General features: G+C 42.9%; 1 protein-coding gene across 2 annotated transcripts in view; it reads left to right on the forward strand.

The window, feature by feature from the left end:
• NR3C2 (nuclear receptor subfamily 3, group C, member 2) overlaps positions 1-16,461 on the forward strand; it is a 488,297-nt gene extending 471,836 nt beyond the window's left edge. For both annotated transcript variants that reach the window (XM_006886991.1, XM_006886992.1), the window contains one exon: positions 16,306-16,461. In XM_006886991.1, the coding sequence (XP_006887053.1) occupies positions 16,306-16,461 (156 nt within the window). The remainder of the gene's footprint in view (positions 1-16,305) is intronic.
• The last annotated feature ends 8,131 nt before the right edge of the window (positions 16,462-24,592 follow it).

Below are 24,592 nucleotides of genomic sequence, written 5' to 3' on the forward strand. Positions count from 1 at the left end.
TGAGCCCTGCTGGTGTCAAGACAAGGAAGTGAGGCTGCTGATGTAGACAGCAGCCAACCAGGTGGTGGCCACCGTCGTCTGCTTATATGTTTGTAAAGAAGAAGGAGAGAGCCTAGAACTGAACTGAGGAAAAGCAGTGGTTGAAGTGAAAAACTAGGACATACCTTCAAAAGATCTGGGAAGGACAGCCACTGAGGTCAGAAGAAGGAGGCAGGAGAGAAGCCGGAGAAGAGTGTGCACTCCTTCCATGAATGGGGGAACGGATGGGCAGGAGCTGTGGAAAGGTCAATCAGTGGTCCAAGTGCTGGTCTGTAGTCATAGGAGGTTATTGTGAAGAACAGTGGGCTGTTTGTGCTCCCTGGGTTTTTAAGCACTGTCAGAAGCCACAAAGCCAACAGGAACAACAGTTCATTCAAAGTTGGGAGGGGTAAGAGGACACTTGGAAAAAATGTCTAGTAAAGCTTCTTAGTAAAATTAGAAAATGTTACTTATTTTAATAATTAGGCCTCTCTTCTTTTGTGATGACTTGTAGGTAAATGAGCATTTCAGTGTGGCTGAAAGAGCATGCATATTTTTTGTGTTCATGTATTCAAGTATAGCCATGAAATCACAGTACTTAGCAAGTCCTATCTTTGTAAAATAACCCAAACCCAACCTTTCCCTCTAGACTTTGAGCCACGTGTGAGCAATTCTGAATTAGTGGCAACCTTATTACTTCTTTAAGGTGGTGGTAGTTAGATGTCATCAGGTTGGGCCCCAACCCCTGGCAGCCACCGGCACCATCTCCATGACAGTATGGGTCAGACTGTCAGAGAAGCATAAGGCTTTTCATTGCCTTATTTTTGGAAATAGATTACTGTATTTCCAGCCTGGTCCATCTTAGTTTGGAAGCTGCCTTGCTGCAATGTGTTCAACATTCTAGCAACACATGTGTCTACATGTGACTGTCCTTGAGGTGCATTGAGCTGGATTCAACCCAGTTTCCCTACATAAAAGGCAAGAATGCTACCTCTGACCCACCACTGTCTTCTGCAGCATTAAGATACATTGATTGTTGTGTTCAATTGAGTCAGAACCCACCCATAGCTGACCCTCTGGAGAGTTTTCAGAGCCAGTCAATCGCACAGGAGGAGATTGCCTATTTTCTTTCCCATGTTGAGCTGGTGGCCTCAAATCAAGAGCCTCCAGAATCACAGTGCAGATTCTTGCTATTAAGCCACCAGAACTCCCTATATACGTATATTTATCTTGTGCCTTAGGATAGGACATGGTTCAGATCTGTTGTTCACAGGGTCACTATGTGTCGTAGTCAGCATGACGGCACCTAACAACAATAACAGCATATATATATACACGTTGTTAGTTGACATTGAGTCGATTCTGATCCCACGGATGCAGAAGAGGACAGTGGTCACAGGGTTTTCAGAAACAGATCACCAGGTTATCCAAGGGTGTGTGTGTGTGTGTGTGTGTGTGTGCGCGCGTGCATGTGCATGTACAGAATTGCAGACGTATACAGAAGCTAGAGTCACAAGTAGCCATGCATGATGCTTCGGAGTAGATCTTGAATTTCACTCATCACCTTCACATTGTCCTTTAATTATGATGACAGTTAATTTCCACTTGGAGGCACAGAACCTATATCTCCTTTGGGGTGTCTTGAATTGGCCATGATTATAGGTGGCTGACTTAAAACCTAGGTTATTTCCTTGCTTTTCTGGGGAATGATTGATTTCTGTATTTTCAGTTACCATTCTTTAGGCTAGGGATCTCTGATGCCTTGTGGGTCCGGAGATGTGCAGGTTCAAATCCTCCAGCTGCTTCAAGGGAGAAAGAGGGAAGGCTCCTCCTGTGTGATTTACACCTCTGAAAACCCACCAGAGAGTCAGCTATGCACGCCCACTCATCACTCATCCACGCAGGGCAGACACATTTTCCTCTGACTTCTCTCCTGTCTCTCTCTTCTAACCTCCTCTGACCTCAGTGGCTGACTTTCCCAGATCTTTTGAAGGTGTGTCCTCTTTTTCTTCTTCTTTTTTTTTAAATTATTTTAGTTTGTATACAAAATTCGTATACATTGTGTGTCACACCTTTTTTCACTGGCGTTCATTCATACAATCCTTCATACAATCATTCTCACATGTTGTGTTTTATAGAGTTAATCACCATTGAACTATGCCTACCATTACCCCATCTTTTTAGGTCTCCGCCATATATTTCCCATTTCCTTTACCCACTCCCTCCACCCACCAAATTGTGTCACCTTATGATTTCTTCTCTGCCTACCCTCACCCCTGTGCTCCAATCCCTTCCCCCTTTGAATCCTCATACACATTTTACTAGTTATCCATTTCTACAATTATGGTCTTAGGCAGTATATGTTCTTATGAGGCTGAGTCAGTTCACTCAGCATAATGCTCTCCAGTTTCTGCCAAATTATAAAGTCTTTTTCAGCATTGTTGCTCCTGAGTACTGTACAGTTTATCAATCCATTCGATTGTGGTTGGACATTTGGGCTGTTTCCATGTTCTTGCTATTGTGAATAACTCTGCTATGAACATTGGTGTACAAATCTCTGTGTTTCAGCTCTAATTTCCTTGGGGTATATTTCTAGCAGTGGAACAGCTAAGTCATATGGAGTTTCTATGTTCCAGCTTTTTTAAGAAACGCCAAATTGCCTTCCAGAATGGTTGTGCCATTTTATAGTCCCACCAATACTGCATGAGAGTTTCAGTCTCTCCACATCCTCTCCAGCATTTGTTCTTTGCTGTCCTGTTGAACTTTGCCACTGCTATTGGGGTGAGATGGTATCTCATTTGGGTTTGATTTGTACCTCTCTTGTCTTAACTTCAGTCACCACTTTTCCTTAGTTCAGTTTCTAGTCCCTTTCCTTGCTCCATACCAACTTGTGGGGAGGCAGGCTCACCTCTTCCTTCAAAGGCACATAACAATGACAAAATGTTAAGGCAATTTAACATAATCCTTTCTAACGACCAGCCAGTAGCAAGAAAACAGTTATATTGGGCATTTGAGAAATACAGAATCAGTAACAGAAGGCTGCCCTCTGTGTGTGTATAGAGATAAAGAGAAAGTCTTCTTTTTTCATTAAATTATATTGATAGCTGATAGTATTTTGTTTATTAACCTTAACTGGCAAAATGAAAAACTGTGTCTGATCCCAATTCATTTGCTTCATCTGATTCATAGGAGAGAGGAGGAGGGGGAAAAAACAATTTTTTTTCTCATGACAGTAATTTCTTTTGCTTCATTTTTTATAAACATTTTGTAAATTGTATACCTATAAGATATTTAACAATATTTATAACAATTTTTGAAAATTTATAAAAGAGTAAGGTTCTATCAGAATGCTGAGGAAATACTAGGACCTTCCCTTTTTTTTTCTGCAGCCCTACTTGGCTGCTGAACAAAAGCTTGCTGGTTGAACCAGTCACTCCAAGGGAGATAGATATGATTGGTAGTCTGCTTATAAAGGTCAGCACTCTATCATATCAGGTCACTCTGAGGGAGAAAGCACTCAGCAGTAATGTATTTTAGGGTTTGCCATGTAAGAAAAGTGTAAAGGAACTTCATATTCCGTTCTCATCGAGATGTATGATACCACATACAGGGCTTTCTGGGAAATAGAAACTTTCCAGTAGGAAGAACCACTGAGGTTCCTGCAGGCCATGCTTCTAGGAGGTCAGATCTGAATGAGACCTAACATGCAGGAATCTTGTCCTAATCTGAAATCTTCATCTGGAAGACTGGGAAAGCCATTTTATTGTCTGACACCTGTGTCAATGACTACTCCCTCTTATCTAGCTTAAGCCCTGCTGTGTACAATATAATAACAGTATAATTCCTTAGATGTATGAAGTGCCTTTCTTCCTAAGGCCTATCATTAATTCCCTCTAATGTATCAATGAGACAAGAATTAATAGATATTAGTGTTTCTACCCCTTTTTTGTAGAAAAAGGAATGAAGACAAGTGATTAAGTACTTCCTTTTTCTCCTGGTTGTATATAAGGTAGGACCAGGAGGGTGCTAGAAGGAGAGTGTACGTGTGGGTGATATGGGCACAAGGCAATTCTGTGCCCAGTTATCTCTATGACTCTCAGTAAGGTGTTCTCCGTAAAGTGGATGTAATAGAGCCTGGTTTCACAAGCGGGCACCTTTAATGCTTTAAGTATAGAAATGACTCAGAATTGTTTAATATTTTGCTGGAATCCTTGGGTGGTTAGAAACAGTTAATGCTCTTGGCTACCGTCTAAGAGAATGGAGGTTTAATTCCATTTAGAAGGACCTTCTGTTGATCTACTTCTGAAAAATCAGGCATTGAAAACCTGACGGAGCAGACAGGCAAGGTCACCAGGAGTTCGAGTCAGTGGCAGTCAGTGTGGTTGCTGTCTTTAAATTCTTTTTTTTTGTATTTTGCAGTTTTATTAACAAAACAAAAACCTATACAAAAAGAAAAAGGGTTCTGATGGGCCAGCAGGGGAGGGGCTAGTTCTTGCTGAGCCCCCCCCTCCCCCCGTGTCTTGCTGCTGGATGAGGGGGTTGGGGACGTCCTGCATGGAGTTGTGTCCCCACTGTGCCCCACAGACATCTTGCTGTTGGATGGCAGGGGATGACCTCCATGGAGGGGCATGTCCCCACTGTGCCCCCCCCCCGGCGTCCTTCTGTTGATGATGGGGTTGGGGATGGCCTTCATGGGGGCCGTGTCCCCGCTGGGCCCTCTAGGTGTCTTTAAATTCTTAATCAACATTCAAGAAAGATATCTAGGTTTTCTTTTTTTTTCTCCTCTGAGATCCCAAATCATCTAGCCTGTCCTGGGCATAATATTATCTATTTATTTTTCCACTGGTCAGAGGAGAATGATGAATAGGAAGAGATATTTTCTAACTTAAGAAAGTTGATAAAAAGGAAACAAGAGGCATATCAGTATACTGGGAAGGAACCTTAAACTGAAGGCATATTTTGGTACAAAAAGGAAATAGTGAAGGATTTTTACAGAGAAAGACACTTGGTTAAGAAATACAAAAGGGGAAAACTATTATCAGTGCCATTTTAGATGAGGTAATTTTAAATTACTGAGATTTAAAAAAGGCCAGGAAGAGATGCCAGTTGGCCATTGACATCTGTCTGGGTCATGGTCAAAGGGACTGGACATTGTCCAAGGTTCAAGTATATAAATGCATGTAACCTACAGAGAATAGAGGCTCAAAGGAGAATGACACCTGAAAGAACAGCCAAAATTGGTAGATGGAGTGATGGTGAATTCTCCATTTAAAGGCAGATTCTGGAGCCTTGAAGATGGAAAAATTTCCTCAAAGCTATGTAGGTCAGCTCCCTCGTGTGCAGGGATTCTTTCTAAAGCTTTCCATAAAAACTAGCAGAATCTATACTGTTTGGACAGCTAAATCTAGCCACCTTGATTCACAGATTTTTTTTTCATATGTCTGAAATCAGGAGGCATTTTATACTTGATTTATGTATTTTGTTTTATACTTGATTTATGGAATTTAACAAACAAAACCCTTCTTCCCAAAACTATTGCAAATCTCCGAAGCACTTTCCAGTCCATGGATCAGCAAACTTTTCGGATCAGATAGTAAATAGTTTAGGCTCTGCGAGACACATGCTCTCTGTCACAGCTCCTAACTTTGTCACTGTAGCATCAAAGCAACCATAGATAACGCACAGAAAGCCTCCCTGGCTAACTAGAGTCTGACTTATTGCTAAGGGTTCCTTTATTTATTTCTTTTTCTTTTAGAAATTAAATTAGGATTTTTAGAAATTAGGATCTAACTGCTTCTTTTAAGATTGCAGTCTCTGTTACCATATCCAACTACTTACCCAAAAGGTTGGAGGTTTGAGTTAATTCATAGGTACCTTGGAAGAAAGGCCTGGTAATTTACTTCCAGAAAAATGAGCCACTTGAAACCCTATGAAACATAGTTCTACTTTCCCACAGGAGTGAAAGTTAACTCAAGTAAGTCCTAATCAACTTGATGGCAGTGAAAAAACCCAGAACTAAGATGTAGCTTGATATTAAAGTTGGAAGCAAATAAGTATGAATTGGTTTAGCTTTTTCCTTTGCTTGGTATAGTGTACTGTTGCAGAAGGGATCTAGGAAATATTGAAAACAAAATTAGGAAAAGTTCATACTTCTATATACAGTAACATGCCAATGCGGTTCAAACACAACCCTTTCATTAGATTTCCTTTGTTCAGCAATGTTCTAATTATCCCTTTATCTTTAAGCTCTACTTTCTTCTTTCCCATTGTGTCATTTTTCTTTGTGTTTTCCCCATGTACAATAGACCTTATTCACAAGAAGGCGGAGCTGTGATCTAGAACGAGGCTTGTAAGACAAGGAAACTTAAACAGGGTGGAAATTAAATAAATTTAAACACAAGAAAAAATTTAGGACATTAATCCCATCTTGCTTAGCACAGCATCCTAATAACATACTCTGAAGATTTAATATTCATCAGTGACCAGAGATCAGCAATGCTGCTGCATTTATTATAAAAAAAAACTGGTGATGAAGAATGCATGAAAATGGAACTTCAAATAGTAGTCACTTGGCATGGGAGAAGGGAAGGAAATTCAAAGATATCCTTGGTTTTCCTGAGACACTGAACAAATATCTGTCTCTCTCCCAGAAGTCAGGCAGATCCAGCTACTTTGTCTACCTAGAAATTCCTAACTGCCACTAATGGTTAAGCATTTTACTACTAACCTGAAGGTTAGAGCTTCAAACCCACCTGGGTTTGTGGAAGAAAGGACAGTGATCTGCATCCACAAAGAGTCACTGCTTGCTGTCCAGCTGGATGTAACTCAGAGTTGACCCTCCACAAAGTGTCTGAGGCTGTAAATATTGCAGAAGGAAATGGCCCATCTTCCTTCCATGGAGCCCCTGGTGGATTCGATTCCGACAGTCAGGGAGGCATCATGGCCTTTGAGTTAGCAGAATAACTCCCTACGTGCTGCTCCACCAGAGCAGAACCCTCTATGGAGCACTCCTGTCCTGTAATACATCCAGTTGCCATGAGTTAGAATCAACTCAGTGGGTTTGGATTTTTGGGGGGTTTTGTGACTCAACCTGTACTTCTAGCAGAAGCCTACACCAGGTCTGTGAGACCTTTCATCAAGCAAAGCTGAAGCTGTTACATGCTGGCCTCCATGCCTGGCTTTCCACGCAGGGGTCTGACTGCCTAGAATCTGTGGTTGAGCACGCATCAGTCTCTGGTGACAGAGTCAGAGTTTTGTCTCCTGCTACAGGGATTCATGGGGTTTGCAGGCAGAGAAGGACTTCCTTTCAGAATGGAGACACAGCTCCAGGCCTTCCCAGATCACAGATCTGCTGCCAGCGCCATCTCTGAGCCCCACATCATCCCTCTAAGTCCCCCTAAATGCCTTTTACATGTTAATGTGCCTCACTTACTGTGCATGCTCCCTGACAAACTTAGCTGTCTAGGTGAAAATGCCTTTCACTGAATTTTTAACCAGGCTTTTTAGATGCTTTTTTTGAACAATCTCTTGGTGAGATGCAGGAACCCTTTAGGGACTTCCTAAATTCAGCCTGTAGAAGAGGAGACTAGGAACACACCACTGAGTTAGTGGTACCTTAAGGCTCAGATTTCCAGGAAGAAATCCACAAGTAAGTAGTAGTAAAAGGCTCCGCTACTAAATAAAAGGTTGAAAGTTTGAATCTATGTTAAGACACCTTGGAAGAAAGTCCTGGCAATCTGCTTCCTAAACATCAATCATTGGAAAATTTTATAGAGGAAAGTTCTCACATGGATTGCCAAGGTTGAAAGTGAGTCAAGGGCAACTGGTATAATTTGGTTTTACTCTGGGTTAGAAATGTAACTAAATGTGAAAAGTTTTTGTTACAATGTCACATTTTGCTGAGATGCCATAAGCCAGAAGAAAAAAAAAAACACACCCCAATATTCCCATCTGTGCACAACTGCATCCTCAGTGCCAGCCTAACTGGGTGGTTAGCAGGGACCAGACTCCATATACAATCATTGTGGGTTCTCTTTTCCAATGTTCATAAGACTATTTGTGTTAAACATCATGGGATTTGAATCACTGCATCTTAAGCCCATACCTCATCAGTATTAAAAAAATCACTGCCATTAAGTCTGCTCTGATTCATAATGACCCTATTGGACCGAGTAGAAGGACCCCATAGTGTTTCCAAGACTGTACATCTTAGTGGGCTAGTGGGTAAGGAGCTTCACTGCCAAGCCAAAGGCCAGTGGTTTGGATCTGCCAGCTACTCTGCTGGGTAAAGACGGGCAACCTCCTCCTGTGTGATTTACTGCTTCTGAAAACCTACTGGAGGGTCTGCTGTGCGTTGGTTCTGACTTGATAGCATTTACATCAACAACATATTTATGGAAGCTGACTGCCTCGTCTTTCTCTTATGAAGCAGATGATAAGTTTGAACCCCAACCTTTTTTGATTAGTGCCCAAAAACCCTAACTATTGTGAAGTCTTTACCCCATTAAAAGAACTGCTTGACATTCTGACCTTTGAGTGTAGATAAAAGCTTCAGCCCTCCCCCAGGTACTCACTCCTAGCTGAAGCATAATCCAGATTAGGTAGGAATCCTGGGATGATCTGGAAGAAGTGAGCTTGCAGGTGACAACCCAGAGAAAGCTGCTCATTCATGCCTTCATCACAGAAGTGCCTGCCTTTGTGACGTCAGAACAGCACTGGTCCTAAGTGTGAAAGAGGAAGGGGCTTTATGGATGGGATGGTGTCCCTAAAGCTGTGGAGAGTGGGACAGCAGACCCAGGCACCATGGGGCCCCCGCTGAAGGTGGAGAGGAAGCACTGACCTGCCCCACACCTCACTGCCAGAGCGGGCAGAGTGCCGCAGCCTCGCTGTGACCTCGCTTGGGCCCCTGACGCGCTAGCAGCTGTGGCCCATCAGGCCGGGATAAATCATGCTTGGCATCTTGCTGAACTGCGGTGCCAACAGATGCATTCTGTACAAAATGAAGAGGCACTGCGCACGTCTTCTCTGATCCCTCATAATGCAGGACTCTCGTTGCTGATTATAATTAGGGTTCTTGCCTCTCCATCCAGCAAAGTACTTACCAGGATGGGCCTGTGGACATCAATGCTGAGGCAGTGGGCCGGGCCAGACCATTTGTCTGGGTGCAATTAAGGCACGCGTGGTGAAAGGCTGACACGGTGGCACTTTTATTTCTGTCCCTGTGACCGCCCCCTGTCTCCATGAGTCTGGAAGCACAGTGAGCAGATATTGGGCTCATAGCAGCATGGCAGGATGCATATGTGGTCCAGATGAAACCTGGTAGAAGAAATTGGAGGAAATCAGAATTACAAGAAAAACATCAGAGGGGTGAGTGGTGTGTGTTGAGTTTTGCATTTTTTTTAAAGAAAAATATTACATGATTTATTTTTCACCAGTCTGTTCTGGCGTACTTTTTTTTTAAGTGTTTGATAAACATTTTTTCTTTTTATATAAATTTATTAAAAATTTACGGAGACTTTGGATTTCCATTCAGTCATTGTTGCACTTTTCTTCCCTCCCAACCCTCCCCCCTAGTACACTACCCTCTTGGAAAAGTAAAAGACAAATTCGTTCATTGTTTTACAAACCCCCCCCCCCAGGTCCACTCCACCATGTAGCCTTTGCTCTAGACTCCTATCATGACAAAAATACCTAATCACATATCCCTTTTAAACAGATTTCTCCCTCATCTGTTTGAATGCAGTATACATTATTGAACCCATCTTTCTCAGTCTCTCCCCAACCCCAAGGTCATTCCTGCTTTACAACAGTGGCACCATGCAGTATTTGTCCTTTTGTGACTGAGATACTTCACTCAGCATAATGTCCTCCATAGTCACCCATTTTGAATAATATTCCATGAATTCCTTGTTTTTCAATGCAGCATAGTTTTCCATTGTGTGAATATACCACAGCTTCTCTATCCATTTTTGTTGACATGCACTTAGATTGTTTCCAACTCCTTGCTATTGTGAACAAAGCCGCAATAAACATGGGTATGCATATATCTGCTTGGGTGTCAGTTATGGTCTCTTTGGGGTATACTCCCAGTAGTGGAATTGCTGGGTCAAATGGTATCTCTATTTGTAACTTTTTGAGAAAGCGCCATACCACCTTCCACAGTGGTTGCACCATTTTACGCTCCCACCAACAGTGAATCAGGGTTCCAGTTTCTCCACAACCTCGCCAGCATTTATTGCTTGCTGTTCTGTTAAATTTTGCTATTTTGACTGGGGTGAAATGATATCTCATAGTTGTTTGAATTTGCATCTCTCTTAGGGCTAGGGATTTTGAGCATTTCTTCATGTGCTTGTTGGCCATCTGAATGTCATCTTCGGTGAAGTGCCTGTTCATATCCTGTGCCCATTTTTCTATTGGATTATTTACCTTTATCTTGTTGTGGTGCTCAAGTATTTCATAAATTCTGGATATAAGTCCCTTATCTGATATGTCATTACCAAATACTTTTTCCCAATCGGTGGATTCCCTTAACAGCCTGTTGGAGAAGTTTTTGGATGTGCATAGGGATTTGATTCTTAGAAGATGCCATTCATCTACTTTATCTTCTCCTGGTTGCAGGTCTGGCATGCTTCTAATGATATCAGAATCACCTAGATCTATGATAGCCAATGTGCATACTCTGTAGTATTTTCACATGCTGTGCCCAGTTCAATATTATTGTCACTGTAGTGATGGACACCAATTTTGGCCAACATGGCATAGTACTCGATTTCAGATTTCCTCAAAGCTGGGCAGTTGTTGGCAAGGATGACCAACTTGGCTTTTCCTTGCCTGATCATCTTCAGAGTCTGCTGTACCCCAGCACATATTTCCTATTTTTCATAACAAGTTGGAGCCTAGAGTTGATCGGCTCCAGGGACTTTTCTTTTTAGCAGCCACCAGCTTCTCGCCTTAGGTGCCAGCCGGCCCTCAACTGCTGACAAAATGTCCAGGGAAGGATAAAGGAAGCACTCATGCACAAGGCCGAGTTTTCAAGGGAGTCGAGTTTTGATTTTTTTACCTACTGTCTCTAACAGAGGTTGGGAGTGGTGAGTACTAGGGTGGAATGTTGATTCCCTAAGGGAACTGAGGCCATGTGATAAGGCCTCCTATTTAAAAAGCCATTTCAGCCTGTGGCCCTCCTGTCTGGTTTAAATGGTTTTTGTCAAACATTCTTCTAAGTGGCATAGCACTGGTCCTTCCATTTGCTGTACAGAGGTAACTCGTGGTTGCTGTGATGCTAAACACTGTGACATTGATGTGTCAGATGTGATAATGGTTACCCATGGTGGACAGTGTTTGGTGGAGCTTCCCAATTAAAACAAGCCTGGAAGCAGGAGCAGCATCCACTTCCAAAATGGCTTGCCTATAGAAATTCTATGAACAGTGCTCAGCTCTTTCATTCATAGGGTTGCTATGAGTCACCTGCAACTTGACGGCACCTAACAACAACAACAACTTTGCTTTGGTTAATTTATTAAAACTAGAAGTTAAGTATTTGACTGTTAACCAAATGGGCAGTGGTTTGGACCCACCACTTCCCATGGGAGAAAGATGTGGCAGTCTGCATCTGTAAAGACCACAGCCTTGGAGACCCTGTGTAGGGCGGAAGTGACTCTACTTTTTCCAATAGAGTTCTTTTGAGTCAGAAGTGAAGGCAATGGCTTTGGTTTGCATTTTGTTTAGCAACATGCTGCCCTAAAACCTAATTATTCTCAAGTGCTTAAGAGTTTAGAATAAATCAAAGAAATCCAAGAGCAAGAACTTGGACATACAGTAACCTCACAGTCCCTCACTGAAAAAGACACAGGTGATGAGCCCTGTGCTACACAGTAGAACAGACCTGTAGAGATTCTTGGTTGTAATCTTTATGGAAACAGATCACTGGGACTTTCTTTCACAGTCTTTCACTGCTGGGTAAATTCTTTACATTAGTCAGAAACACAAACTTGTTGCTGTCAAATTAGAACCAACTCCTAGCTGCCCTGGCAGGTTTCTGAGGCTGTAAATTGCACAGGAAGAGAATGCCCATCTTTCTCCTGGGGAGCCACTAGAGGATTCAGACAGTCAAAGAGGCTAGAGTTCTGGGTTAGTAGTGCTAATCCCCACAGCCTAGGTCAGACAGTTGATACCACCCAGGAACCCCTGCTATGCGATCCTATGGAGAAGGAGGCTCTGAGACACAAGAGCCCTCATTCCAGGTGGTGTGGAGCATGTCGAGCACAAGCTAGCTGGCTCCAGCCTTCCATTAGCATACAGGTCACTTAGGGAGCTGCATGAATGTGAGAAGTTAAAACAATCAAAGATGTGAACAACAGCCTAAACGTGGAAGCAGTGTCACCTTGATTCCATGGCTAATTGTCACATAAATAAGGAGAGAAAGCACCATCTGTGAGTTGTGAAAAGAGAAGACTCCTTTAGGTCAGGGTCCAGAGAGGCCGCCTAGAGAAGGGGTGTCCTTCTGGAAGAGGAAACAAGGGAGAAGAAGTGGCCTGGAGAAGCAGAGAGTGATTGCTCTTTTCTTTCTTTTTAAATAATGTCATACCAAATGAGTGCAAGACAAAATTGGTAGGTAGAGGGCTATTCCTGCAATCAGCCAGAAGTGTTTCATTTATTTTTTTTAAATTAATTGTGGTTTTAAAAAATATATATATAACATAAAGTCCAACATTTAAACTACTATAAATGTATGCTTTGGCACCATTAATCACACACCCCCCATGGTGTGCAACATCTGTACCATCTGTGTCCCGAAGCTCCGCCTGTTCCGCAGTAACCCCGCCCCCTCCCAGCCCTGCATTCCCATTTCTGTGCACTTGCCCAGTCGAGCTCTTTGTTACAAGTGGACTCATACTGTATTTTCCTTTCTGAGAGGGATGGGGCTCACCCAGCAGGGTGTTTTCATGGTCCATCCATGCTGTAACATCAGGCCTTTGCTTCTCTTTACACCTGCATCATATTTCACTGGACTCAGCCCCAGAGACACTCAAGGGAGACATGTGGAGTAACAGTAGACACTTGGTGATTGTAAGGAAATGTGGATTAGGAACCAATATCCGTTAGGGTTGGTCATTGTAGCTAGTGGCACGGGTGGCAATGCTTGAGCTCTGAGCACCTCCTGTGCCTGTGTGTCCAGAGGGGAGGGGGCACCTGACTGCCCACCTCAGGCTCTGGCTGTGAACCAGCCTACTGTGACAGCCAAGGCTGTACTAGGGTGTGGACAGGCTCTTTGGTCCTTGAGTACCTGGTGACCTGGCAACTCTGGGGCCTTGACATAGGTGATTCTTGACCTCACCAACTGCCCAGGCACACAGGGGTGGGACGTACAGAGCTTCTCAGTCATTTTCAAAACAGGGGCAGTGAGGAAGTCTTCTGTGCATCCCTTTGTGTCTTGGAGCTGCAGCGCCCACTGGAACTCCAGTCCCACTGGAACTCCAGTCCCACTGGCCTCCCTACCTTCATGCATGAGCGTGCACTGGTGAGTGGTAGGTGGCACCAGGACCAGGATGTCACACGCTCAGGGCTGATGCCTGGCTCTGGAGGTCAGCCAACTCCCATGTTGGCCCTGAGGCCCAGTCCACGTGACCCTGTGAGGCCCCGTCCCCGTGTAGCAGGCTGAGGCCTCACTAAACAGACATACCGGGCATCAGCTGAGAGTTGGGAACACACTGCTTTCTCAGCTGGGAACATGGAACAGAGGTGGGTGGGAATGCAAGCCAGGTAAATATTCATGATTGGCAAGGTGTGTCCAGGACACCTGTTCCCAGCAAATCTGTGAAGAAAAACAGCCAAGCCCTAGCCCTGTCCCCTGCACTCTGGTCTGCTTTTATCTCCTAGGCAATGCTCAGGCAGAGGACATTCTGTCAGATTTTACAGACGGGAGAGGGGGCCAGGAAAGACCTGCGCTGGGTCTCTGAGATGTTCCTGCCATAAGCTGCCTCCGTGTCCACTAATGGATTAACTCAGTGCTTTCTCCCTTGTGGCCTACGGAACTGTACATTGCTGTTGCGTGTTTACAGATAGCAACCCCATTCTGGCTTGCCTCTGCCTGGTAACCTGGTAACTTGTTCCAGCCATTAACCAGCTTAAAGGTGGTTCACTACTCACTCTGGAGCTCCTGCATCTGCAGGCCTTCTGGTCAAGACATTTCCAGAATAGCGCGTTTATTCGCACCTCCTCAGGGTATAAGCCTGGGTCAGCTCTCAGAGAGATGCCCCGAGGTCACTCATCCTGGCCCTGCACCCTCCCCTTTCTTCATTTCTTACCTCTCCAGACTTTGTGTCACCAGAACAGAGCCTGGGCTCCATACAGGCCAGGCTGCTGGGTTCACAGTCATTTCCCCAGGTCAAGTGCTTGGTAACTTGGTGACTGAAGGGGAAAGAGGAGTTGTGGATTAAGCACCGTGAACTGCCCTAGGCTTATGGTGAGGAGCTTTGCTTTTGGATATGATCCCAGGCTACCCCGGAGATGCAGTATTGTCCTAGTGTTGACGTATGTGGCGTAGCAGCTGAAATCTCTACCACTGGGATAAACTTTTTGAAAGGGAGAAGAGGGAAAAAAAAAAAAAGGCCTGCTTTCACTGCCTGCCAGGTCCTCTGTTTTTGGTAGAGTAGATCAGTGAAGAGGAAGACCCTCAATGGACTGATGTGGTGGTGCATGACTAGGCAGTGTTTTGTTATATTGTATGAGTTGGAACAAACTCAATGTCCTCTAACAACAATAAATAGTTTTTTAAATTTTTCTTAAAGACTTTTATCACAAAGGTGTTCACCCTCTTACATCTTTACTTGTTACATGAGTGAAGAAAAAAAAAAAAACCACAACCAAAAAACCCATGAGGAAAGTAACAGATAGTCTTTCACCTAAAGCATTCTACTAAGACTGTGTTGGTTAAGTTCTACTGAGTCAGTTTTGATATGACAGATCAGAACTGCCCTGTAAGTTCCTAAGGTCCTCGGGGCTACCAGCTTTATTAGGAGCAGATGGCCAGGTCTTTCTCTGGTAGAGCTGCTGGTGTGTTTGACCTGCTAACCTTCCCTTTGGCACAATACTTCAAATGGGAGCTTGGTGGTGTAGTTCATAGAAAGTTGTTCTTCTAACCCAAAGACTGAGGTTCTCTGGAGGTTCAAATCTAGCAATGGCATGGAGGGAAAAAGATGGGCAGTCTCCTCCCATGTGATTCATAGCCCCTGAAAACCACTGGTGGGTCACATAATGAGTTTGTTTTGCTTCAAAGGCAGTGAGGCAGTTCAGAGTGTTATAATTGTAGTGTTAATTAACATGGCTATAACACAGTGGAAAATAACCAAAAGGAATATTTTCTTACAATAGAGGAAGGAATTAAAAGAAAACTTAAGAGTGCCTTTTTGGGGGTTACCAGTAAGCAATACCATACTGCATTGTAGCTATTGTTTTTCAGTCTTACTGAATGAGAAGGTGTCGGGATGAGAGTGATGGGGAAGGGTCACAAAGAGAAGGTGGAAACAGGTTGGTGGGCAGAGGGGAATCTGCCATTGTCCCGGATGCTTCCTCTTCCTTTCTCAAAATCCGCCTGAAATATAAAGTGGCAGAAAAAATCTACACCCAGCCCCAAGCCCAAGGTGTAGAAGGAAAAACTGGGAGGTGTAGAAGCAAAATTTTACTTTCACACCTTCTGAGAGCTGGAGATATGCTGTTGGGAAGCATGGTGGAGGGGACTATAGTGAGGACTGGGAGTGTGGGTGGGGCACAGAATCTGCTGTGGGAAGTATTGGCTACGTCAGGGCCACTGCTCCATTCTCCATCAGCTGCACAAGCTGTGCTGCAGTGGGGGATCTCCCCTCTTCTGTGCACAGCCCTTAGCATCTGGAGCACAGCCAGCTCCTGCTACACCTCAGCCACCTTGCAGCGTGGAGATGGCTGTCACCTGCATGCAGAGATACACGCATAGGTCTGCTGTGTTCTCCTCACACACTGGGAATGAGAAAGGCTGGGGAGAGCAGCGCAGTGTCTGGGCATTATAAACACTCCTCTGCCCCAGTTACCTTTGATCTGTTTAGTACTCGAAAATGATATTGCCATCAGAGAGAGACAGACAGAGAAAGACGGTGAGAGAGAGAGAGATGCATGAGAGGGGCTTTAAATGACAGGTTGGCAGTGGCAGGAGCAACTTCCTTCCTCTGCAAGACTGAGGACTGACTCTGACTTGAGCACGAGAATGAGGTTAGCAGGCCTGGTGTCATGAGCCCTCTTTCTGTGTCTGTGTTGCAGCTGGTGAGTGACTTGCTGGAGTTTTGCTTCTACACCTTCCGAGAGTCCAAGGCCCTGAAAGTGGAGTTCCCAGCCATGCTGGTGGAGATCATCAGCGACCAGCTGCCAAAGGTGGAATCCGGAAACGCCAAGCCCCTCTACTTTCACCGGAAGTGACGCAGCGTCTTCAAGGACGAGCTCTGCCTTAAGTTCCCCTGTGTTTTTCCACACCCATGAAGGACCCAGGAAATCACATTTCTCACATGCGATGATTGATTCACACTTGTGCAGCAGTTTCTCAGAGTTGAAAAATCACGTTGAGGGTTTGGAGCCTGCAAAGCAGTTGGACATGGGCTTGGAAAGACCCAGAACACGCTGAAGGACTCTTCCCTCTCCAACCCCAGCGCTTAGGAAAAAAAGTTCCTGTTCCTCTGGATGAAAAGCCATATCTAGTCAATAACTCTCTGATTTTGATACTTTAACAGATGGAAGTTTTAACTATGCCATGTAGTTTCTGGTATCGTCCGCTTGTTTTAAAAGGGTTCAAGGACTAACGAACTTTTTAAAGCTTACCCTTGGTTTGCACATAAAACCTATAGTCAATATGGGGCATTAATATTCTTTTGTTATTTAAAAACACACAAAAAAGGAAAAAAATGTAAACAGATTACTGTTGTGTAATAATGGAACATGTGGTGTGGAATCGTGGCCCCCTGAACCCCCGGGGCCATTGGTCACCCACATTCCCTGCATCACGGTGTATACACCCTTTAGTGTCCATTTATTATTTAACTATAATGGATAAGATGTTAAAAACAAATGCCTTGGTTTCAATTTCTAGTATCTATTGTGTTGGCTTTACAGATAATTTTTTTTTTTTTTTGCTGTGCTGTACATTACTGTATGTATAAATTGTGAAGGACCTGAAAATAAGGTATAAGGAACTTTTTTGTAAATGAGACACATAAAAAAAATCTTTAATGGTTAATAGGATGAATGGGAAAGTATTTTTGAAAGAATTCTATTTTGCTGGAGACTATTTAAGTACTATCTTTGTCTAAACAAACAAGGTAATTTTTTTTTTTTTGTAAAGTGAAGCGTTCTGCATGCATAATGAACCGTTTACAGTGTATTTAAGAAAGGGAAAGCTGTGCCTTTTTTAGCTTCATATCTAATTTACCATTTTACAGTCTCTGTTGTAAATAACCATTCGTAAACCTCTTGGGTTGTCTTTAAGCCTTTCTACTTTTTCTGTACTTTTATTTTCTCTTGGTCTCCACTGGGGATGTCCTTGGGACTTGAACACGTTTTCCGGCTTCTGCTTCATCCGACCTCCATCCGGGGGCGGCACACTGCGGTGTTTGCAGCTCCTGGAGGGTGTCTTGGGGCCGCACACATGTGAGGATGGCCCGGGAAGGCTGCATGCAGCTATACCAGAGCCGGCCCTCATCCCTCTAGAAGTTGAAATTAGCTCTAGAAGAGCTGGGCTCAGAGCTCTATAGACCAGAAAGCATTATAATCCTATCCCCTCTCCTTTGGGGTGGGGGGGGGAGGAGAAATCCATGCACTTTCTCTGCCTGGAAAATAACCACATTTCCCCTTCTGATCTGGGGAAGGGGTTTTGCACTCCTGGATGTAGAGGTAGAAGCATGCATAACTCATTGCAGGATGTAATGGGAAGATGCTCATTGGCAAGGTTCAGTCAAAGCAGTGCAGAGACCGGAAGACAATTAGAGGGTTTTTAGATTTTTAAAAGGTAGGTTTTAAAAAGAAATTTTATACATAAACGGTTTTGAAAAAAAAAATAAAAAAAACACTACAGATTATAAAAGCAAGACAGTGGCACTAAAAAAAAAAATTTAATTCATTGATCTGTTTGGCACTGATGCAATTGATGGTTTTTCTCTTGCCCTGAATCACAGACTTACAGCTATCTTTGGGGAAACTAACACTATGATTGCACTAAATAAGCTCCTTTGAATAGAGGCCAAATTAACCTTTGGAAAGTAATGCTAATCATCAGGTACTCAGTGAGATCACATTCTTTTCCAACACTTCAAAGCTGTAGCTGAAGAAGCCCAGGTCCTGGAGAGGGCAGCATTGGGATCCACCTTCTCTCCAGGGTTCACCATGCAGGCAACATTACCTTGTCTTTCCAAAGACATCTGCCTTATGCAAGGGGGAACCTGGGAACTCTGTACTCAGAAAGAGGACTTTTTCTTGCATAATTTGCAACTTCAGAACTTTTATTTATAGGCCGATCTTTCAACACAGTCAACTTACACACGCACAGCAATATGAAAGCCAAATTCTGAGGGTAATGAAGACAGCATGCAGACTGGGAGTTTCTGGCATAGAAAAGGCTGGTAAATGTGTTTTTTCACACTCACTTCTTACAGAATCAGGATTTTGACCGAACCAGGTTTGGGATGGAGATGGTATGCATCAGCTTTTTTTGTATTAACAAAGTTACTGGCTCTTTGTATGTCTCCGGGTAACTTTGCTTGATGAAACAGCAAAGCCATATTCTAAATTCACTGTTGAATGCCTGTCCCAGTCCAAATCGTCTGTCTGCTCTTATTTTTGTACCATATTGCTCTTAAAAATCTTGGTTTGGTACAATTCATAATTCACCAAAATGTCTTCATATAATTAAAAAACACACTAAATTAGTTTAAAATGAAGCAATTTATATCTTTATGCAAAAACATGTCTGTCTTAGCAAAGGACTGTAAGCAGATTACAATAAATCCTTTACTTTAATCACCTGTTGTTTTGCAAACTCTTCATTTGACTGTCAGCAGGACCACCTGAATTTTATCTCTTGACACCTAAAAGAATATGCACTATTGCCAACATACAAGATAGATTAGCAATATTTTCTTCCCTGTATTGGGCATATGTTGATTCTACTCTTGTGAGACCTATAAAGTGCTTTGTTTCTTACTGCTAAGAATATTTGGTGACATAGTGTTTAAGAGCTGGACCATTAAATAAAAGGATGGCTGTTCAGACCTGCCCGGTGACTTCATGAGAGAAAGACCTCACTGTCAGCTCCCATAAAGATCATAGCTAGAAGAACTCTATTGTTGTTATATACTGTTGAGTCCAAACCCATTGAGAGCTGAGTCGCCAACAAGTTTTCAGATGTGGGTAATCCAATGAGAAGAGATTGCTCATTTTTCTCCCATGGAACAGCTGATGGATTCGAATGCTGTGCTTTTCTTTGCATTGACAGCACAGGACCTTAGCACTGAGCTACGAGAGCTCTCCGTAGAAGCAATACAGAGCACATGGAATCTCTCTGCATTAAATGATTTGACAGCACCTAACAAAAGTTACTTGTTCACTAAACTACCCTCTAGTGGTGTAGTCTGTAGTGAGTTTTGCTGCTAATCAAAAGACCTCACATCTCCAGTGCTTCAAATCCAGCAGCAACTCTGTGGGAGAAAGCTGGCCATCCTCTTCTTGTTAAGATTTATAGCCTTGGAAACTTAATGAAAAAGTCATTATGAGTTGAAACCAACTGGAAGATAGTAAATTGAGTTTAAACTATCCTGTAACAGTGTAATAATAAAAATTGCTACCGTGTAGCTGCTAAAAATCTCCATGTACATTGTCTAATTTATCTTCATGACCCTGAGAATTTCGTTATGCATTTTACTGAAGAGGAAACTGAAGCTAATCATATTGGACCAAGGACCCCTTTCTGGATTCAAACTTGTTCCTTGGTGAAGCTTTGGGATCTTGCCCTTCAGTTCACCAAGAGTGGTCGCAACTCAATTTCACTGAGGTGACATTTTTATACTCCTCTAATCTGCTCCCCTCAGCTCCACCTGTTCATAAGGATCACAAAGAGTAGTCAGCAATTATCGGCTTACTTAAAAGGAAAAAACATTTATTTAACATAAGATAAATTCAAGTAAAATTTTAATGTGTCCTTTAACTGGTGAGTGCTCAAATTACTAGCTTTCAGAGATTGTGGAACAGGCAAATTCAACTTTGCTTAATGCAACAGATATTTCCAAAATGCAGCACAATCATTAAACACTACAGGAAAACACAACTCAGCATTAACTTCTAAAACACTTAAGTGCACACAAGTTTGTTAAAGTCCCACTCTTAGTGAAAGAATGTTATATTTGTTAGCTTAAGATATTCTATTAAGGAGCAGAGATTTTAGACAGTCCCTAATGTTAAAAACCCCCAAGGCTGGGAGGTCCCTTACCAGTGTTACTCATGTGAATAAAGAAGCCCTATTCTTTGGTCAGGAATATGACTATGCCACTATTTCTAAGAATTCCTAAAAGTGATCTCAGGTCCAAAAAATCCAGCTGCACACTTATGAATCATAAGCTAAGAACAAAATCCCTGCCATTGAAACAGTCAGCCAATGTATGCCATAAACAGTAAAATTTATGCGTCATGATGCATATATAATTAGGGGTTTGTTTTCTTCTGTGTGTTGAATGCTCCTCAAGCAAACAGAAAACATTGTCCCTTTATGTTAAAGTCAGCTATAACATACTTTTTGATAAATTGTGCAAGTGTACACAGATTAAAATGACTTGATTACAAGTATTTCTGGCACTTTAATTTCAAGTCATCCAGTTGCTAGGGCAGCAATTTTCTTGGAAATAAAACAGCAGCTTCCCACACAAAATTGGATAAGAGAAGATTCATACATTATCTTAACTCTCAGCATGGATGAAGACTTTGTCCAGAACAACATGAATGATAGGGCACACAAAACTGGTAGGACACAGCTAGCTACTGCTCCATAACCATCACCTCCAGATTAATAAATAATCCATAATTTACTATTTCTCACAAGTTCACAAGCTGTCTGGAAGGTTCTGCTAATCTAGCCAGACTCAGCTGAGTTGTGCTGGTTCACATGTCCTGCAGTCAGCCAGCAGCTGTCCGCCTGGCTCTGTTCCACCTGGGCCTCATCCTCCATCAGTCTAGACCAGGCTTATCCTCATGGCAGAGGGGGGCGGGAATCTAACCAAAGACAGCGGGGAGGCAGAGCACTTTTGCAAGCTTCTGAATCAAGTGTGCCCCTGTCCTACTGGCCAAAGCAAGTCACTGAGACCAAGCCAGAGCCTGTGTAGGGGGGCAGCAGTGGTGAAAAATTTAGACCTTTGAATCATCTATCATTACCATTACTGAGATAGTTGTTATTGAACTTGGGTTGCCAACACAGTGTCTTTCAGGGCCTGAAAAATCCATTCCTGTGGCTATTCATGTGCTGGGCCAGGAAGGGTTATGGCTCTGGTTAAAATTAACTTGTGCAGGTCTGACCACACCCCTCTTGCTCTCTGCGTGGCTCCCTCTACAATACTTTGTTGTTGTTGTTTACCGTAGAGTCAGAACTGACCCACAACTGACCATCTGGTGGGTTTTCAGAGGCAGTTAATCACACTAGAGAAGACTTCCCATCCTCCTTCCACAGAGCAGCTGGTGGCCTCGGACCACATGCCTGTGGGATGCAGTGCAGCTTCTTGCCACTAGGCCACCAGAGATCCCTACTTTGACAGCTGCTTAAACTATCAAGGAAGGGAAAATCCTGACACTAAGCCAGTTCACTGAGCTATGAATCCCACGCCTTCCTTTTCCAAGTTCAATGAGCTGGTGTCTCCTTGGTCCCAAACTATAAGTTAGTTTTTTACTCCAATTGGTCTTCTGATAATATTTCTAATATATGTTTGTAACAAGTAGATTTTTACCTTTAAACCAGACATTAAACCTTAGAAAACTAAGCATATTTAGATCGCAAAAACTAGGGTTTTATGGGACATTCAGCATTATATAAAAAGGCAACATGACAGATGAAGAAAAGATTGATGTTGTCAATATTTTCATCTTACTTGGATCCACAGTCAACACCCTTGCTTGGTACCAGCAGTCAAGATTTTCCAAGTTTCTCTACAGGAAAATTTCTGTGGTCAAGTACCTCTCCAAAGTGCTAAAAAACCACGATGTCAGTTTAAAAACTAAGGTGCACCTGACCCAAGTCATGGTCAGTTACTTGCTACGCATCTGAGAGTTGGTTAGTGAACAAAGATGACAGAAGAACTGATGCCTTTGAGCTGTGATGTTAGAAGAGTACTGAATATCCAGTGGACTAGCAAAGTGCAACTGGGGTGCTTCTTAGACATGGTGATGGTGAATCCTTGACTGTGTGGATCGTAACAATTATATAGCTAACACTGAAAAGAATTCGAATCACACAAAACTGTGTTCATGAGAAACCTATACAGAGACCAAGAAGCTATTGTCTAAATATAATAGGGGAACACTGCCTGGTTTAAAATCAGGAAATGAGTGCGTCAGAGTTGTGTATTTTTTTTCCCAGACATATCCAATTCTATGTTCCTTGCACCATTTATCTCGCACTCCTAATTGCCATTCCCACACATATTTATTCAGGTTTCTGTTTGTACAGAGTGGAAAAATCAAGCAGATCTTTGGAGTGTCAAGATGAAGGCTTCCCCAAACTCCCGAAGCTGCAAGGGCTGACAAACAAAAGATCAGCAGGTCACATGGCAGGTTGCTTGCTGCTGCTTTTTTTTTTTTAATTGAGATTTTAATGAACATTTATAAAGAACTTGGGTTTCCAATCCTTCATTGTTGTACATTTTCCTCCCTGCCCCCTCCTACTCCGCAGATCACTTTTTTCTTTGGGGAAAGAAGCTTATTTCGTTGTTATACAGTCCCTCCCCTACCCTCGCCCAGATTCCTTTACTATGCAGCTCTTATTCTGGACTCTTGTCATGCCAATAATACCTAATCATATATTCATTCCTTTTATACATTTCTCTCCCTCATCTGTTTCGATGCCGTGTAGATTATTTATCCTCTTTTCTTAGTTTCCCCCCACCCCCATATCATACTTTCTTGATAGCTATTCAATCTGTATTAAGAGCAAATAATTCAAGAAGCTGACTTATATGAAGAATAATGTAGCATCAAGATGTTGTTGTTGTTGTTATGTGCCGTCGAGTCGCTTGCGACTCACAGCGACCCTATGTACAACAGCCCTAAACTCCGCTCTGTCCTGTGCCAATCGCACTGTCTCTGACACTCCCATCCCAATTATCCCAATCAAGATAGAGGAAGACTAATCAGGAAACTGTTATGCAGATGGCACAACCTTGCTTCCAGAAACTAAAGACAGCGCGACGCATTTACTGAAGAAGAGCAATAACTACAGCTTTCACTATGGGTTATATCTCATCATTAAGAAAACATAAATCCTCACCACTGGACCAATAAGCAACATCAAGGTAGAAGGAGAAAAGATTATTTTTCAAGAACTACACTTTATTTCGATCCACAATCAACATCCATGGTATCAACAGTCAAGAAATACAAAGATGTTGCTTTGGGGAAAATGTGCTGTCAAGGACCTCTCCAAAATACTAAACAGCAAAGAAGTCAGTTTAAAGACCAGATGTAAACCATAGTATTTTCAACTGCTTTTTGTGCACCTAAAAGTTGGATAATGAATACGGACAAGAAGTGATGTCTTTGAATTGTGGTGTGGGAAAAGAGTACTGAGTATCTCATGTTGTTTTTGTTGTGGAGTACCATCAAGTTGGAACAAACTCATAGCTGACCCTCCAGTGGGTTTTGGGGGTATGAAATTTACACAGGAGATTAACCATCTTTCTTCTGTGAAGCAGCTGGTGGATTTGAACCACATTCCTTTGGGTTGGTAGCACAATATCTTACAACTAAGCCACCCCAGCTTCCAAAATGGGTGCCACAACATTGGTTGAACTCGAATCATCAACCTTTTGGAACAGCTGAATACGCTGATTTTTCTACAGTTGTTGTGAGGTGGCATTGAGTTGAAGACAATTCATAGTGACCCTGTGAACAACCAACCAGAGCCCTATCCTATCCTGTGCTATCCTTGCCATCTCTGATACATTCGAGCTCATTGCTGCAGTCACTGAGTCTATCCATCTGACTGAAGGTCTTCCTAACTTTCACTGACCCTCCACCTTTCCAAGTATGATGTCCCCTCCCAATGAATAACTTCTCCTAGCAACATGTGAGAGAAGCTTTGTCATCCTTGCCTCCAAGAACTCTGGCTGCACTTTTCCCAAGACATACCCATTTGTTCTTTTGGCAGGCCAGGAGATCTTCAGCATTCTTCTCCAACACCACACCTCAAAGGCATCGATTCCTCTATCATCCTCACTTTGTGCAGCTCGCAGATGCATTATCAATTGACTAAAAAGAAGATGGCCTGCACCAGGCACACTTCAGTCTTCAGACTGACATAATTGCTTGTCAG

Source organism: Elephantulus edwardii, unplaced genomic scaffold (genome assembly GCF_000299155.1).
Source record: "Elephantulus edwardii isolate Elephantulus edwardi_28Jun2011 unplaced genomic scaffold, EleEdw1.0 scaffold00053, whole genome shotgun sequence".
Lineage (NCBI taxonomy): Eukaryota > Metazoa > Chordata > Mammalia > Macroscelidea > Macroscelididae > Elephantulus > Elephantulus edwardii.